Here is a 17,786-nt window from a genome sequence, read left to right as displayed (position 1 = left end):
GTCCCTGAGGCAGTTCTGCTCCCCTCTGTGGAATGGTCAGTTCAAAAGGAACGCTCCTAAGGGCTATTCTTGTTGCATCCATCCAGGCTTGTGGATGAATGACGCTACCGCTGATCAAGCTTAGGTTAGAATGAGACTCAGATGGAACAATCAGAACACCATTCTCCCCATACCTCCTAAAGGGACATCTTGGAGCTGAGTCTTATCCTTCCTCCACTCAGAGACCACATCCAAGAGAGCATTAAAATGAAAATCCATGCGCTTGTCAATAGTGGGGTCAGTTATTCTTCCACCTTCCTGAATTAAGTCACATCTTTCTCCAAATTTATGCATGCTGATGCCAAGCTTCAAAATAATAAGAATAAGAAGGTGAAAAGTTTTCCCTGGAAAAAACAGGTACAGGTTCTAAGCTGAAATCAGACAGAGCTCTCATGGAGAAAAGGGTCTAGGACCTCTCAAAAACAAATGCTGATTGGGGAATGGCAGCAAAGTAAGGCAGTGAAAAACCAGCATGGAATCTGCGAGTGTGAGCGTGCCAGCAACAGCTCCTATGCCACGCCCTCCACAGCTTTCCAGCCAGTATTTATCAATGTTTCAGACGCTATAGCTGTGCACCGCCTCTCTCTGCTCTGACATCCTATTTCCTCTGTGGAATCTCATGTGAAAGAGCACACAAACACACGAACGCTCACAGAAGTTGAAATTGAATTGACTGTCAATAAATAGCTCAGAAAAATCCTTGGGCCTACCACAGGTCTTCAAAGACACTAGGTAGGTTTGCCTGATGAAAGATTTGATTCTCAGATAAACAATGAATACTTTATTTTTTTAAGATAAGTGTGTCCCAAATATTGCATGCAAAATATCCCGTGTAATATGTGGGACATACTTATACTAAAAAAATTATTGTTATTTATCTGAAAGTCAAATTTAAGTGGGCATTCTGTAATTTTGTTTGCTTAACCTGGCAACCCTAATCAAGTGGCCTGCGAATAATGCACAATACAATTAAAGACCTTGGGGCGGGGGCGGGGAATATTTTAAGTCCTCTAGTTTCACCTTCGCAGAAAGGAAGAACTATACTTGTTGTTATTTACTTTTCAGAGGGCGTGAGGGGGCAAGAAATCATTTTGGGGTTGTTACATATTATTTAGAAGCATATTAATACTGCACACAAGCAAACTGAGACCATTTTTTCTTTTCTTTATCTACAATACAAATCTTAAAGAAACCCACTTGTTCACACATTAGTGCTACTGGGTTGTTAATACAGCCGTTGACAATCTGGGCTCCTCGTCCCACTGTGACGCCTGTGAAAGACTTATCATCCCACACTCGGCCTCCAATTCTGTCTTTGGCCTCCAGGACAGTCACCTAAAAAGACAATCAGGGAAGCTGAATAGGATGCAGTATAAATGTACAGTGACATTGTTAAATGAGTTTCATATCCGGTTAATGTATTATTATATTATTAGAGAAACAACTTTAAAAAGAGGGCAGTGTACATATGATCCAGGAATCCCACTCCTGGGCATACATCCAGACAAAACTATAATTCAAAAAGATACATGCGCCTCTATATTCATAGCAGCACTATTCACAATAGCCAAGATATGAAAACAACTTAAATGTCCAACGACGAATGGATAAAGAAGATGTGGTACATATATACAATGGAATACTACTTAGCCATAAAAAAGAATGAAATAATGCCATTTGCAGCAACATGGATGGACCTAGAGATGATCATACTAACTGAAGTAAGTCAGAAAGAAAGACAACTACCATATGATATCACTTATATGTGGAATCTAAAATATGACACAAATGAACTTATTTACAAAACAGAAACAGACTCACAGACACAGAGAACAGACTTGTGGTTGCCAAGGGGGAGGGATGAATTGGGAGTTTGGGATTAGCAGATGCAAACTATTATATATAGAATGGATAAACAACAAGGTCCTACTGTAGAGCACAGGGAACTATATTCAATATCCTGTGATAAACCATAATGGAAAAGAATATGGAAAAGAATGTATACATACCTATATGTATAACTGAATCACTTTGCTGTACAGCAGAAATTAACACACTGTAAATCAACACTACTTCAATAAAATAAATTTAAAAAAAAAAGAGGGCAGTGTGAATAGGAGCCCAAGTAGATGTTAAAAACAAACAACGCAGGCTCTAGCAAGGAGTAAGTGAGTGGTCTGCTGGAGAAGCCCCTCAAACTGTTTCCTCTCAAATCCCAAAATGATAAGACTGGATGAACTAGCATGTGAAATGCATATTGAAAACTTTTATTAATTAGTATTCCATAAATTAAAAGGCACTCTTAAAAACTAACTTAGGGGCTTCCCTGGTGGCACAGTGGTTGGGGGTCCGCCTGCCGATGCAGGGGACGCAGGTTCGTGCCCCGGTCCGGGAGGATCCCACATGCCGCGGAGCGGCTAGGCCCGTGAGCCATGGCTGCTGGGCCTGTGCATCCAGAGCCTGTGCTCCACAACGGGAGAGGCCACAGCAGTGAGAGGCCCGTGTACCGCAAAAAAAAAAACTAAGTTAAAGAGGTGGTTTTGTCCTATGAAATATCTGTGTCTGTAGCAAAATTCCTTTAGCATTATAAACAGGCCTTAACTTCCCTATGACTATTATTAAAAAAAAAAAATCATATGTCATTATATCTAAGTATGGCCTCACAGGCTTGGCCAAAGCAGGTTGGTCCCACCACACCCAGACCATTTTATCTCCTCCAAATTTCTGATGCTGGTGGTGGTGGGAGCTGCTCTCAGGTGGACAGCCCTGTGGCTCAAAGAGCTTCACTGCCCTTGGTTGTAGTAACTGAAAATGTGAATCCTCTTCAGGGCAAAACCAGTCCTTTCATTTCTGGATCCCTAAAAGCACTTCTTCAAATTGCTCCAGGAGGTTCCCCGAGCTAACCATCTCTTAGGTTAGGAGGAGTCTACTTCCTAACCACGAGGGAGTGGGGTGACCTCCCCAGGGTCTCCTTAGAGAAAGGGGAGAATAACAGAGGTCCCCTAAATATGCTTCTTCCTTGGACCTATATTTCTCATTTTCTCCAACTAGAAAGGCTACAGCTTGTGATTCTCCCCTCCCCACCTTCTTTCTCTGACTTCAGATGAACTCAGAACCATCCGTTTCTAGTTTATTTTAGTCTATAAGAGGAAGGCTGAACATTAAAGACAGCACCCCTCCTAGACTTTGGCTAGGACTAACCTTCCTTGTAACATAATCTGTGGGTTTCCCAAGTGAAAAATGAACAAGAAACCTTGGCCCTAATATCTAATGCTGAAATACATAAATGACCAATTAAAACACCTCATAGCTTAATACCACTTAGACAATATTTTGAAATGCAAACAGACTTCTTATACATTCAACTCAGATTCTTCTGTTTTGTCAGCAATATATATAAGAATCCAAGACGTAGGTCTTGCATTCCACCAAAAGGAAAACCTCTTAGGCAGAGCCACTGAAAACTTTCTCATCGCCGAAACTCCTCCAGCAGAGAAAAACGTTGTGAAAAAGAAGTTGTTTCTTTCAGCCAGAGAGAATACAGCGAAAGACTAATTCAATTCTACCAAACTGATTTTCACATTTGGTTTAATGGAAGACCAAAGTCCTTGCAAAACAAGTTTTTAAAAAAGGAGAAATGAGTCAGACATAGCAAGTCCCAGAAATTTGGAAGATTTGAATGAATCTAATGGAAATTAGATACTGAATTGCACAATTTTTGTTTTTTTGTAATCGTCTCTATTTTGGCTAATTTTGAACAATTAGAATAAGGCAACATACTAGATAAAAAGAAATAATATCCTTCTCCTTGGGGAAGAAGGATACCTCAAAAATATACAGTACTTTAAAAGTCACATAATTCTGTCTTAACCCTGGATTAACTAATTCAATCCTGCTTCCAAAAGCAAAGATTGTTTGTTTTCAAAGTGTGATTTTCATAAGAAAATGTAACTGGATAGTTCATTAACTTTTATGCAGGAAATGGTGCATTTCCAAGCTGCTATTTGTTGTCTCAAACTATTGCAGAAACAAGGGCTTTTTCTTCACTGCTGTGTCAATAATGACATGTCAAGAATTTCTGCTTTTTAAATTTTACTTTTTATTTTATTTTTTGGCCACACCACATAGCATGCAGGATCTTAGTTCCCTGACCAGGGATCGAACCCGTGCCCCCTGCAGCAGGGGCGCAGAGTCTTAACCACTGGACCACCAGGGAAGTCCCAAGAATTTCTGCTTTAATATCATCTTAGAGTCTCTTGAGTCTTGCCCATCATAGTCTAAAATCCTCTCCAAAGCTGCTGGAGTTTCTATTTCCTCTACCTTTCTTCAATTAAACCAATTGCAAATTTTGTATCTTTTCTAGGATCTATTGTAAAGTTATAAAGATATAATGTATTTAGCATTCTTTGCTAAAATCAGGAACTAGTTTCCAAGTCTTAGAACATTCGGACCAAAGGAGCAGTTAACCATCTGTTTCCGCCTCCATGTCCCCCAAATCTTACCTTAATTCCAAAGTTATGCAGTTGCCTAGCAGCTGCTAATCCTGCTGGACCAGCTCCAATAATGATGACTGATTTCTTTAACAAAAAAAAAAAAAAAAGAGAAAGAAAAGAAGAAGAAACAAAAATCCAATTAGAGCAATGGAAACAATGTAATAGAAGGTACTAGCTGCTGAGCAACGTTCGTTCATCTGTATTTCCTTGATGTCCTGTCTGTACAAGTTATTTCCCTGAAGAATACATTAGTACTTGTCCTGAGTCAGCCCTTCCTCCTTTCTACCGCCTAGAGGAATAGTGATTGATATTCTCTTCCCTTGGAGAAATGCATATTCTACAAAAGTCTTGCCTTCTAACTTTTATAGTGCTTACGGGAGTTTTACTTGTATTATGAACATTAATGTACTAGCATTTATCATGACCGATGGTGGTGGTATTGCTAGAGCTATAGTCACCTACGTTGTGGTAATCTTTAGGAAGAAGATGCTGGTCGGTGCCGACGGTGAGAACTCCTGTGTTGATGAGACCTTTCCTCGTCATAAAATAAAGTATCCTCTCCACTTCCTGAACACATCGGATGCGCACGAGACCCCGGACGATGATGTGAGGAATACATTTCTGAGGAGTAAGAGCTTCCTGTGTTTGGAAATAAAACCAAACTGTTAAAACCAACCAACCAACCAAAAACAACTCTTGGTTCCTCAGAAAGTGAAACGTAGCATTACCGTATGACCCGGCAATTCCACTCCTATGTATTTACTGCAAAGAACTAAAAACATAGGTTCAAAAAAAATTCACAGCAGCACTATTCAAATTGCCAGGACAACCAAGTGTCCATCAGTGGATGAAAGGATAAAGGAAAGGTGGTCTATCCATACATGGAATATCATTTGGTCATAAAAAGAAATGAAGTGCTGATGCATGCTACAACAGGAATGAACCTTGAAAACATTATGCTGAGCAAAGAAGCTAGTTACAGAAGGCCACGTATTGTATGATTCTGTTTATATGAAATACCCAGAACAGGCAAATCTTATAGAGACAGAAAGTAGTTGTCAGAAGCTGGGGGAAGGGAGGAATGGTGAGTCTCTGCTTAATGGGTGTGGAGTTTCCTCTTGGGGTAATGAAAAAGTTCTAGAACTACATAGAAGTGATGGTTACACAATACTGTATACATATTTAATGCCACTGAATTATCCATTTTACAATGGTTAAAAGGGTAAAAATGGTAAATTTTATGTTGTGTGTTTTACTACAATTAAAAAAAAAAACAACCTCTCCAGGTAATTGGAATCCATCATTCATCACTAAGATATAGTAAGACCAAAGGAAGGTCTGCCTGGCGAAGGAAAAAAAGGAGAAAGGGACAAAAGAAGCACATAGCAATCTGCATTTTATCACCTAAGTTTCCCCTCGCAGAGAATGACTGACCCGAATGACTGACCCAGGAGTGTGGAGGCAGACCATACCACAAATATATTCCTGATTCAATAAGTCACACAACAAAGGCCATTACAGAAACCCAGGATGCTGCTTGCACTGGCAGCAGAAAAAGCTGGACACTCATCACTGATAAGACATGGGGGGAATGGACTTAGGAACTTGTTAAAAAAAAAAAAAAAAAGACACTGCCTTTCTCTTTTCACCCCAGCAGCTTTGGCAAGGCCTTGGTCTGTTTCAAAGATTCAAGAGTAATGTGGCCTCTGCCCAGTGTCACGAAGTTAGAACAGGCTTGGGCCATGCTGGCGGTGGCGGAGTGGGGAGAGGGCCCACCCTGGCCTTTCCTCTACTTGTCCCCAAGCCCCAGCTCCAACAGAACCTGAACACAGGAAGATGACTATATACTCAAAATGTGAAAGAAATAACATGTACAACATTGGCTTGGATTGCTGCAGAAGATTAAAACACGTGTTGGTATTCATGACGTTAAAAAAAAAATCACGATGAAAGATCCCGCGCTCCGCAAAGAAAGATCCCGCATGCCACAACTAAGACCTGACGCAGCCATAAAAATAAAATAAATAAAGATTTAAAAAATCATTTCAAAGTCTGACCCCTTTAAAGCAACCATATTTGAGTTTTCCCACTAGAGTATTAAATAGATACAATACTTGCTATCTTATTACAAATTAAAATAGATCCACACTGATAAGTGGAGGATTTGTTTTTTTAATAAGATTCTTCTCCTGTATAAGTCAAATTTCAAAGTCAACTAAAAAGAAATGGGAAGAAAAATGAACCCAAGGCTGTTTCTGAAAAGTGCATCTTCACAACTTATTTACAGGAAATTCTGACCAGTTTTGTTTAGTTCAGCAAATGTTTATTGAATACCTCCCTCAAGCCTGCTGGAGAGGAAATGAATAATTCTACCTTGTCCAATCCACTCACCTGGGTGTAATTCATATAAACTGCATTTATAGCCAAAACTTAATCAAGTCATCTCAGACTGGAGTCTAATCCAGTGAAATACCGGGTTGGAACCGGAATATCTTTCTTTAACCAAGATTTCTTTGGCAGTCTTGTAAAATGTTCTGCATTCAGCAGTCACTCAGATAATTGCAGAAGAAATTAATAAATTGGAAAAAGACTAGCATCAGGAAAGCCTCTGCTTTAAAAAGAAAACAAAACTCGTGGTCCCGCCCTGCCCACCCTCTAATTTATCTTCATCCCTTTCAAGGTGGGCACTGTGTGAGGGCCCTAACATTTATTCAGTCCCAGCAAAAAGCGAATCGCTGGTCTCAGATGCTTGAGGATAATCAGGTGAGTCAGAATCCCTGCCCTCGAGGGGTTTATAATCCAATCTTTAGTATTTTATTCTTTTTTCTCCTGGTATTGTCACTGGAACTCGTTGAACCAAATTTTGCACCATATAACTAGAGAGTGAAGAATTCTGATGACACATGGTCTAAAGTGGTGGTTCTCAGGAAGGGGAGACTTTGCCCCCATTTGGCAATATCTGGAGACATTTTTGGTTGTCACAACTGGGGGAAGGGGGTGCTATGGCATGTGGGGAGTAGAGGTCAGGGATGCTGCTTAAACATCCTACGATGCAGAGGACAGCCCCGACACAGAGAATATCCACCCAAATGTCAGGAGTCCTGAGGTGGAGACACCCGGATCCAAAGGTTCTGTCCACAGTCAAAGCAACTTCTCTCCTTAACAGAAATCTGTGTCCATGTGCTGCTGGCTAACACCCTTCACTCACCTTGCAGTTAGTGTACCACAGGGCGAGGATGAGGTTCCTCAGAGCCAGGTACATGGTGGGGTCTCGGGAATATTCTGGGAACTCATAGAGCTCGTCCAGCTCCATCACGTCTGGCCTCACGCACAAGGCTTTGCCGCACTCGTTGGGCTGGTAGAAAGGCTGGAAGTACCGGTTCATGCCTGGAACTGAGAGAAGACACAGAATGGGCAAACCTCACAAGCTGTAAATTCTAAATCTGGCTAAATTGAAGAGCAAAAAGAAACCAGAAAGGAAAGTCTAGACAAGCTCCCCAGTCTGTCCTACATAAATATTTCCACTTCCTCTGTCCAGTTAGACAAAATAGGCGTGAATTAAACAATTTTTTTTTTCCCATTCGTTCTTCAAAAATTCAATTTCTGTGGCATGGAAATTTTTTTTTTTTTTTAATTTTTTGGCCACGCCACACAGCATGTGGGATCTAGTTCCCCGACCAGGGATCAAACCTGTGTCCCCTGCATTGGAAGGACAGAGTCTTAACCACTGGACCACAGACCAGGGAAGTCTGGAATTTTTTTTTTTAATTTTTTACTGTGGTTAAAAAAAACACGTGCCATAAAATTTACCATCTTAATCATGTTTGAGTGTTACCATTCAGTAGTGTTCAGTATACTCACATTGTTTTCCAACAGATCTCCAGAACATCTTCATCTTGCAAGACCAAAATTCCAAGCCCAACTGAATGCCAAGTCCCCATGGAAATATATCTTAAAAGCAACTTTCACTGGAATTTTTCTGATTATAAAATTAATAGGTTCATAGAAGTAAATAACAATCACTAACTACTGATAATCCTTGAGCGGTGTTAACATTTAGGAGTATAGTCTAACCTTGGTTCTGTTTCTATGAATAGAGAATATAAATATAACTGATATTTTTTCTTACAAAGTCAGAAAAAAATGCAATAAAAAGGCTGTTTTTCCTACCTGCTTTTCAAGAACAGTGTCCCATGTCATTAAATATGACTTCAGTGGACATTTAATATTATCCTATTTATTATTTAACCACTGCCCTATTGCTGGGCACTTAAATTTCATCCAATTACTTCACTATTATAAACAATGCCACACAAATCTTTGGACTTACTTTTGATAATCTTTGATAATTTATTTAGGATAGATTCCTACATCCAAAGAACATCTATTTTAAGGTTTTTGATTCATGCTGCCAAATTGTCCTTCATAAATGTATACACTAGTGGTATCTGAGTTGCCTGTTTTATTCCTCCTTCATTAATACTGGGATTTATCACTTCAGCTTTGATTTTGACCACACCTGCATTTTTAGAGGGCCCAGTGTTATTAGTTAAACACCTTAAGATAGGGCTACAATGTCAAAACCTACTTGCACCATCAAAGATGAAGTTTGTTAGTGTGCAGGAGATGACCTACAATTCTTGCTTGTACACCAAGAATTCTGATGGAGAATTTTAAAGATCCCTTTAAAGTAAATGGTTATCAGTCTGCCTGACTTGACCTGAAGTTTTTCCAAGAGTGGGTTGTTTGGCTGAGATTAGCAATGGCATAATTAGAAGCAGAAAGACTCGGGGAGAAAAAAGAAGGGTGGCTCATAGGGTCAAAACCTTCTTCTGGCATGTCAGAGTGAGTAGGTATTATCATCAAATTATGCAGCTATCCAACTTTCAAAGAAATGCTCGTTGAACTCCGTAGGCATGATTCCTGGACCAGTGTTACAGGCTTTCCCACTGACTGAGGGCAAAATTAACTGTCCAATATATACAAATGATACGAGTGATCCACAGTGAAACCAGATCCGTGAAATAATGAGGTGCTTTGTAGCAAGCTGCACACATTAAAAAAAAAAAATCTTTTCCGTTCTGCTCACCCACATATTTCCAGGGCAAGGGCGGAGGGAGGAGGGAAAGCGGGGAGGGCCAGGACCAGCTCTCACCCAGCACACAGGGGACTGCCTTGGAGTGCTCCAGCTTCCCAGGACTGGCATCGCTGGCCGTGCGGTGCGTGCTGGTGCAGGACGGGCTCATGCCAACGCAGTCGGGGTAGTAGGCAGAGAGCAGGGGTGCTGCCACGCTATCTTTCAGCAAAGGAGGTAGGATGAGCATGGAGTACCACCAATGGTTGGAAACTTCCGACACTCTCTGCAAGGGGGCAGAGCAAAACGAAGAGGGACAATGGCAACCAAGAAATGTACATGCAGATGGTTCTCGTCGTGTCATCCATTCTCATTCATCCTTAACCCTTCTACTCTGCCTTCTCCCACTCCATAGTCCTAGACCAGAGTTCTGCACAGGAAGATCAGAAACAAAAAATGCCTGATGAGACCTGGAGAGAATGTTTCCTAGGCCGAGTTTTTTCAGATCTTCAGCAACGGCTTCCCCCTTTCCCTCCCTCAAAAAACCCCACCAACACCAGGTAAGTCTTAAAGCTACCCCCACTGACTCTACCGCAAGCCCAGGTTTGTTTGAGTCTGACATGAGAAACTTATTTCTGTTCCGTAATCATTTATCACCCATCCCTTCCCCCTTTTAGCTGAGGATCTAAAGATAACTGAAATTACAAAATTCAGCAGAAAAAACTATTCTCTGGAGTAGCAGTCCAAACAGTACTGCTTTTGGCCAGAGGCTACTAAAAAAACTTCAGAGGGAAAAGTACATAACAATCATCAAAATAAAATGCTCCATGTAGAACTGAATTGAAAAAGCTATTTTCAGTCTTAAGATATGTGATCATATTCCAGAGATGATTTAACATACGGAGCCATTCGATCAAAGCAGCCCCGTGATGACTAACTATTGTGATAAAAATAAAATTTACCTGGCTTCTAAAGCGAAACTGCCACATACCCCATGTTAGGCAGCCTTTGCTACACGTGATCTTGAATGTATGCTCCAGGAACTCTAGGAACCTGGTAGAGGAGAACTCTGGGCTCAGGGACCCTCTGATGCTAGTTATCCAGGCTCCACGCAAATGCCACTTGCCATCAAGCAGGGGTTTGTGATCTCAAGATGCATTTTATTTGCCCTTCAAAGTCCAAATCTGGGGCAAGCATTTTTCAGCTTACTACAAACCCTAACACCCCCCATAAGTTACTCCCAGCTGCTACACACATTTATTTTACTTGCCCGGCCCGTGAAGGCTTTTCAGTTTGCAATCTTTGTCCTCAAGGCTTGTTTTAGGTTTGGCTACCCTTGAGCAGCCTGTGCTGGACCAAAAAGAAGGAAAGCTTCAGTTCCTTCTCCAACACAGCAGGGCTGCCTCTAGGGACCCCCTTCCTGGCTCCGACAGAGTAAAACTGGGTGTTCAGATCCTGACACTCGAAATGGACCAAAGAGGGCAGAATGTAGATGCCTTAAAAAAACAAGAACCCCCCAAAATTAAATAAAGTAAACCAACCAAAAAAAAGGGAGGAAAAAACAAAAACAAACCACATACCCAAGTGCTTCCCATTCTAATCCACTTCCTGGGCCTTGCAGCTGTGTTGGGAAATTAAGTCAGGACCCAAGAGAGACCCTGCCATTGCTACCTGCCCCAGGCTTTCTTCTCCTTGGAAGCCCACCTGAGGGCGCGCCAACCAGCCTCTGGCTTAGCGTAGGAGAAACTCAACGACTGGTAAACAAACACGTGGTCTTGCTATTCCGAGTGTGTTAGCACACTCACCATTCTGGGACACCTGACTATAATTTTGTCAATATGCCATCAAATGTTCCACTCTCGCTTTTAATACACATACCACTGAAGAAACTGTGCTGGATACAGTCAGTCTATTAGCATATTTAATGAAATGCCCACTACACTCAGTTAAAAAGTTGTCTCCCCAAATTCACGTCTACCCAGAACCTCAGAATGTGACCTTATTTGGAAACAAGGTCTTTGCAGATGTAATTTGTCACACTGTAGTACAGTGAACCCTAAATTCACTCTAATGTGTCCTTATAAGAAGAGAAGAGACACAGGGACCGGGAGACACACAAGAGGAAAAAGGTCATGTGAAGATGGAACAGAGATTGGAGTGATGTGGCTATAAGCCAAGGAATGCCAGGGATTGCTGGCAGTGCCAGAGCTGGAAAAGGCAAGGAAGAATCCTCCCCTAGAGACTTCAGTGGGAACACGGCCCTGCTAACACCCTAATTTCAGACTTACAGCCTCTGGAACTATGAGACAATAACCTTCTGTTGCTTTAAGCCCCCCAGGTGGTGGCAAGTTGTCCCAGCGGCCCTAGGAAACTAATACAGGCACTCAAAATTTAGAAACTGCTTTAAAGGTTACCCCAGAATCCATATGAATAGAAAAAGGGTAGCAGGTATAGGTGACATGGCTATAAACCTGCTCCGGACTCTTTCTTAACCAAAGAGAAAAATAAATAACGGGCAGATGAATATCCAGGGACTCTTCCAAGCTTTTTAAAGTTCTTATATCCCAAGAATATGGCCTCTGTCCTAAAGTTCAGACTCCTTGCGCGCAAAATGGGGAAATATTCTTAAGGTATTTGTAAGTGTTATTTAAAGTTATTTTGTCCTTTCTTTCTGTAATGTCATCCTGTGTACCCCAAATCCAGAAATTATTTAGGCCACTGCTTTACTATGGAAATGTTTGACGGTACCACTGTTTTTATTTTTTTAATGGGTCTGTGTGCGCACGCACGCACACACGCGGGCATCTCACACAGCCCTTTATGTAACAGAATAGATATGCTAGGCGTCAATTCTCCCTTTGCCTAAACATCAGTCACAGTCCCTGGGTTTCAGACATCGAGAAAAACTACAAACTATCTTGGATCGCTGTAATGCAGAATAACTCAGAAACTCAGAATTTTAAAAAATCATTTTCTGAAACAGCTATTGGATCTAGCTATGTGGCAAAATTGGCCAGCTCAGGTGGCAAAGTTTCCTAAGACAGATGAAATGTGATGAGGCTCTGCCAGCTGCTTCCCCTTCCACATCTGGGCAGGGATGGGACAAAGCAGTTATGCTGAGGTCAGAATACACAAAAACACTCTCACAGCTGAGTCTGGGCCAAGACCATCAAATTATGGGCCTCTTGTTCTCTTCCTGGAACGATTCAAGTGGAGAGAAGGTCATAAAGTCGCCCTTGAAAAACAAGTATAACAAGTCTAGTCCCTGTAGGAAGGCAAGGTGTCCGTTTCTTCCTTTTTGTTTCCTTTTAACATATAGCAATAACATTTTAGTTTTTTTTTTTTTAAGTTGGGAGAGGATCACCCACAATACCACTATTGCTAGCATTTTCATCATGTTATCCTGTTAGATAAAAACCCCTTGGATCAGCAACCAAAAAAAAGAAAGATACTCATAAAACTGTTACTGTCATTTACTTATAGCACTTATCACTGAAGGCGTGACGCACTCTAGGCTAGAACATGCAGAAATACTCACGAGATCCTCTGGAAGGGAACAATGATCTGAGGTCTCAGGCTGCAAAAACAATACAAAAAACAAGCATTAATTAGGTTTAATTATAAAATATAGTCTTAAGTGTCAATTACCTTCAAGAAGATACCCCTTTTCACTGATTAGACTGGTTTAAAAAAAAAAAAGTGTGATAAAACACCGCATGAATGAGGGTACGGGGAAGACAGCCTCTCTTGTAAAGATGTCCTGGCTGGAAATCTAAAAGAATGTAACCACTCTGGAGAACAGTTTGACAAAATACGAAACTTTTAAATGCATGATAATTTGGCATTATCTTGTATCTATGCCCAGCAATTCCAGCCTTGCTATACAGACATACCTCAGAGACACTGTGGGTTCAGCTCCAGACCAACCATTGCAATAAAGCAAATATTGCAATAAAAGTGACTCAAACGAATTTTTTGGTTTCTCAGTGCATATAAAAGTTATGTTTACACTATGCTGTAGTTTACTAAGTGTGCAATAGCAAAAAAAAATTACCATACATACTTTAATTGGAAAATACTTTATTGCTAAAAATGCTAACCGTCAACGCAGGGTTGCCACAAACCTTCAATTTGTAAAAAAAAATGCATATCTGCGAAGCGCAAAAAAGCAAAGCACAATAAAACAGGGCACACCTGTGTTTTCTAGCGAGACCCTCATCCATGTGCACCAAGAGAAAGATTAGAAAATGTTCAAAGGAGCACTGTTTTTAAGAAACAGAAGATACACACAACCCAGAAGTCCATCGAGAGTAGAATGGAGAAATAAACTGTATTATAGTCAAGAGAATAAACTACAGCTACATGTTACAACATGGACGCCCCTCACAAACATAATGGTGAGCGAAAGAAGCCAGACCCCAGAGCATACATACTGTCTGACTCCATGTACATGAAGTTCAAAAGCAAGCAAAACAGCCATAGTGTTGTGAAGTCAGAGGGGTAAGTACAGATCCACAGCCGTACCACCCTGGATGTGCCTAGTCTCTCTGGTCTCAGAAGCTAAGCAGGGGTGGGCCTGGTTAGTACTTGCATGGGGGAGAAGAGTTAGTAGGTAGTTACTCTGGGGAGGCAAGGGATGGACTCTGTGAGTGAAAAGGGGTGCAAGGGGGCTTCTGAGGGGTTGGTAAGTGTTCAGTGTCTTTACTGGGAGCTGGCTAAATGGGGACTCTGAAAATTCACTGAGCTATGCATTTTGACTTGTGCATTTTCTGTTTGTATGTGATATTTCAATGAAAAAAAGTTACCTAAATAAACTGAAGACTGGCATACCATATGGCCTGGGAAATCTGGCCCTTGGAATATATTCCAGAGAAACTCTTGCATGTGTGCATGCACTAGGAGAGACGTGCAAGAATGCTCACAGAGCGCTGTGTGTAGCAGCCGCAAACCAGAAACAACCCTCACACCTATGAACAGGAGAATAGACATGTTGGGGTAGATTCACACAACGCAAAACTACACAGCAGGGAAAATGAATGAACCAGACCTGCAGGCATCAACATGGATGCAGCGGAAAAACCTCAACGTTCAGTAAGAGAACAAAGCTCAGAGGAATACACACCATAGAATACAATTTACAACCAACATAAAAATATGCAAAACTTTACATGTTATTTAGAGTGTCATACGTATTTATCAACTCTGTAACAAAAAGCAGAGGAAAAATGAATACAAAATGCGAAATACTGTTTGCTCTTGTAGGAGAGGCAGAGGAAGAAAACTACTGGGGGGAACCCAGGGAGTTGCAGAAGCACTGGTAACGCTCTGTTTCTAAAACCAGGTTGGGGGGCACACAATGAGTGTTCACCTTCATCCTTTATTCCTCACACACAAGTTATAAATACTCTACTGGGTCTAAGAATTATTTCATATTAAAAACAACTGGATAGGGACTTCCCTGGTGGTCCAGTGGTAAAGAATCCACCTTTCAATGCAGGGGACACGGCGGGTTCGATCCCTAGTCGGGGAGCCAAGATCCCACATGCTGTGGGGCAGCTGAGCCTGTGCGGGGCAACTACTGAGCCCGCACACCACAACTACAAAGCCCACGCGCTCTGGAGCCCGCACACCACAACTAGAGAGAAGCCCGAGAAGCCCGTACGCCACAAAGAAGAGCCTGCGTGCTGCAATGAAAGATCCCGTGCGCCACAACTAAGACCCAATGCCAAAAATAAATAAATAATATTTTAAAAAACAAACAAACAAAAAACTGGATATACTTTGACACAGCAATTTTATTTCTAGGAACTGATACTACAAATACACTGAAAAATAGCACAGATACAAAGCTATTCATTACAGCACTCTCACGGTAAATGTTTAAAAGTCACCTAAATGCCCTTCAGTCACACCAAATTCATCATGATATATCCATTCAGTGGACTATTTACTACACAGTCTTTAAAGAGAAAGAGGTCTTTACATACTGAAGCGTACGTCAAGATCTTTAAGAAGCATCTTTAAGAAATATTAAATGACAAAAAGCTCCAAAACAGTGTGTGTTGTTTGCTACGATTCTTTTTAATGCTGTTCCACAAATAAACCTTTCCAGACTTTGTCCTTGACAGAAGATCAAACTGAAAACCAAAAGGACTCTGGGTCAATAAACACCCTTTAAATAAATATTTCAAAAGTTCAGGCTCTGGGTGGTAATCAATCGCAATGGAGCAGGAGAGTCTCAAAGGAGGATTTCTTGGGCGGGGGTGGGGGAGGAGATTTAAAAGATGTGATACCATCCTTAGAGGCTGGGATCTAAGAAGATCATAAAGTCTTCAACATGAAGATGGATGGAAGAAGAGAAAGGCATTTAAGTTTTTCAAAAACAAGGACTCTGACACCTCAGAGCTCTCCTGGAAAAAAGTACTTGATGTTAAAATACATCCAAGCAGGTGATGAATCAAAATAATGGGATAGAAGGAACTGTAGTAACAGAAATTGTGGGCAGCAGTAATTGCATATAAGTGCAAGAGTAAACAATGAATGGGATATGGTCATAGGAAAAAAGTGATATTCCAACAGAGCAAACTAAACTAACACAAAACAGCAAAACCCTAACAAAAATGGGAGAGAGAAAAAGGGGAGGTGGGCTGAAGTATGGTGTCATTTACTTTTCCCTCTGTCTTAGCAGGGTGTCAATTGATACAACCTAAAATTGAAACATGCAATTTTGTTAAAAAGCTAGAGCGATTCCAACTTATCCTCATCATGTATTTTCTTAACCTTTTAGGGAGTTTTTAGAAACTACTATTTCTTGAGATGAAGAAATAACTGTCCTATGTCCAGAAATTTCGTATTTCACTTTGGCTTCTTTTACTTACTTTAAATTATGTTGTACTGAACTGAATCATTTTACATAAAACAAGCATATACAGCACTCCTCCTTAATATGAAGTTATCTATCTGCCAGGCTTTCTCCTTGTGTACGTGCATGAATTCTCTTGAATGAATCTCATTTAATAATGGTTATTTCATGACGATGACTGCATGAATTTTTTTAATCTTTTTTTCTATATTGCTTGAATTTTTCAATGATAAACAAATATCATTTGTCTGAAAACAAACTCATTCTAAAGAAAACAGACTTTTCAAAAACTACACAGGGGCTTCCCTGGTGGCGCAGTGGTTGAGAGTCCGCCTGCCGATGCAGGGGATGTGGGTTCGTGCCCCGGTCCGGGCCGGGAGGATCCCACATACCGCGGAGTGGCTGGGCCCGTGAGCCATGGCCGCTGAGCCTGCGCGTCCGGAGCCTGTTCTCCGCAATGGGAGAGGCCACAACAGGGAGAGGCCCGTGTACCACGAAAAAAAAAAAAAAAAGTAAATTGAAGAAATTGTAAATGACACACCTGAAGAAAAATCAAGTAATCAAAAAAAGCAACATGGATAATCTGAACAATTAGTAGAGATGAAGTCAAAGTTAGATTCAATTATCTGCAAGTGAAAAAGAGGAGAGATTATGGATAACTCTAAACAGTGGTTAAACCAAAGCACAGTACAAAATGATTTGAATGTGAACTTTTAATATAAAAATCACACCTAATATTTAGTAAGGTAACATTAGTATGCAAATATTCCTATATATATATATATATATATATATATATATATTTGGAACTGTTCAGAAACTTCACAGAAATAGGTTGAGTGAAAATGACCCAAAGGCTAGCATCTATTAAAACAGTCTGCTATTTTTGACTGCTCCTTGGCTGAACTCTTCTTCAAACGTTACAATAACATGCCACTGAGTCTACTTTTCCCTTGAGAAGTAATCTGGAGCACAGGTGCTGGTTAAGTTCAGTGCAACCATATTGTTCCCGCCAGCTGGACATGCTCCCCTTCACCACACAAGCTCACGGTCCCTTCATCACTCAAACCCCAGTTTCCTTTGGTGTACCCACTCAGTCTGGAAAATCAATTACCCATTCCCTCGGGGTAAGCCCCCTCCCATTTTTTTCTCTTCTATCCCTCAGAGAGGTCTTCTACTCTGGAGGCTGAGCTCAAGAATCAATTTAGGGCTAAACTGAAAGGTTTTAGAACAAGATTTGTTAATTCCGGGACCCTGACCCCTGACCCTGAAAGATCAATGCTTTCCACTCTTCACTCCCAAATCACCAATATCAACA

General features: G+C 41.0%; 1 protein-coding gene across 7 annotated transcripts in view; it reads right to left on the bottom strand.

The window, feature by feature from the left end:
• The window catches only part of KDM1B (lysine demethylase 1B), a 55,607-nt gene that overhangs the window by 23,370 nt on the left and 14,451 nt on the right, over positions 1-17,786 (bottom strand). For all 7 annotated transcript variants that reach the window (XM_027128468.1, XM_027128466.1, XM_027128469.1 and 4 more), the window contains 7 exons: positions 13,145-13,183; positions 9,688-9,892; positions 7,741-7,925; positions 4,995-5,171; positions 4,542-4,616; positions 1,237-1,374; positions 174-345 (listed from right to left, as the gene is read on the bottom strand). In XM_027128468.1, coding sequence (XP_026984269.1) covers positions 174-345; positions 1,237-1,374; positions 4,542-4,616; positions 4,995-5,171; positions 7,741-7,925; positions 9,688-9,892; positions 13,145-13,183 — 991 coding nt within the window. The remainder of the gene's footprint in view (positions 1-173; positions 346-1,236; positions 1,375-4,541; positions 4,617-4,994; positions 5,172-7,740; positions 7,926-9,687; positions 9,893-13,144; positions 13,184-17,786) is intronic.

This window comes from Aethalodelphis obliquidens, unplaced genomic scaffold, assembly GCF_003676395.1.
Source record: "Aethalodelphis obliquidens isolate GAN/ISIS:26980383/991018 unplaced genomic scaffold, ASM367639v1 scaffold34, whole genome shotgun sequence".
In the NCBI taxonomy this organism is placed as follows: domain Eukaryota; kingdom Metazoa; phylum Chordata; class Mammalia; order Artiodactyla; family Delphinidae; genus Aethalodelphis; species Aethalodelphis obliquidens.
Note: the sequence above shows the minus strand (reverse complement) of the source record. Positions and strands in the feature narration are given on the sequence as shown.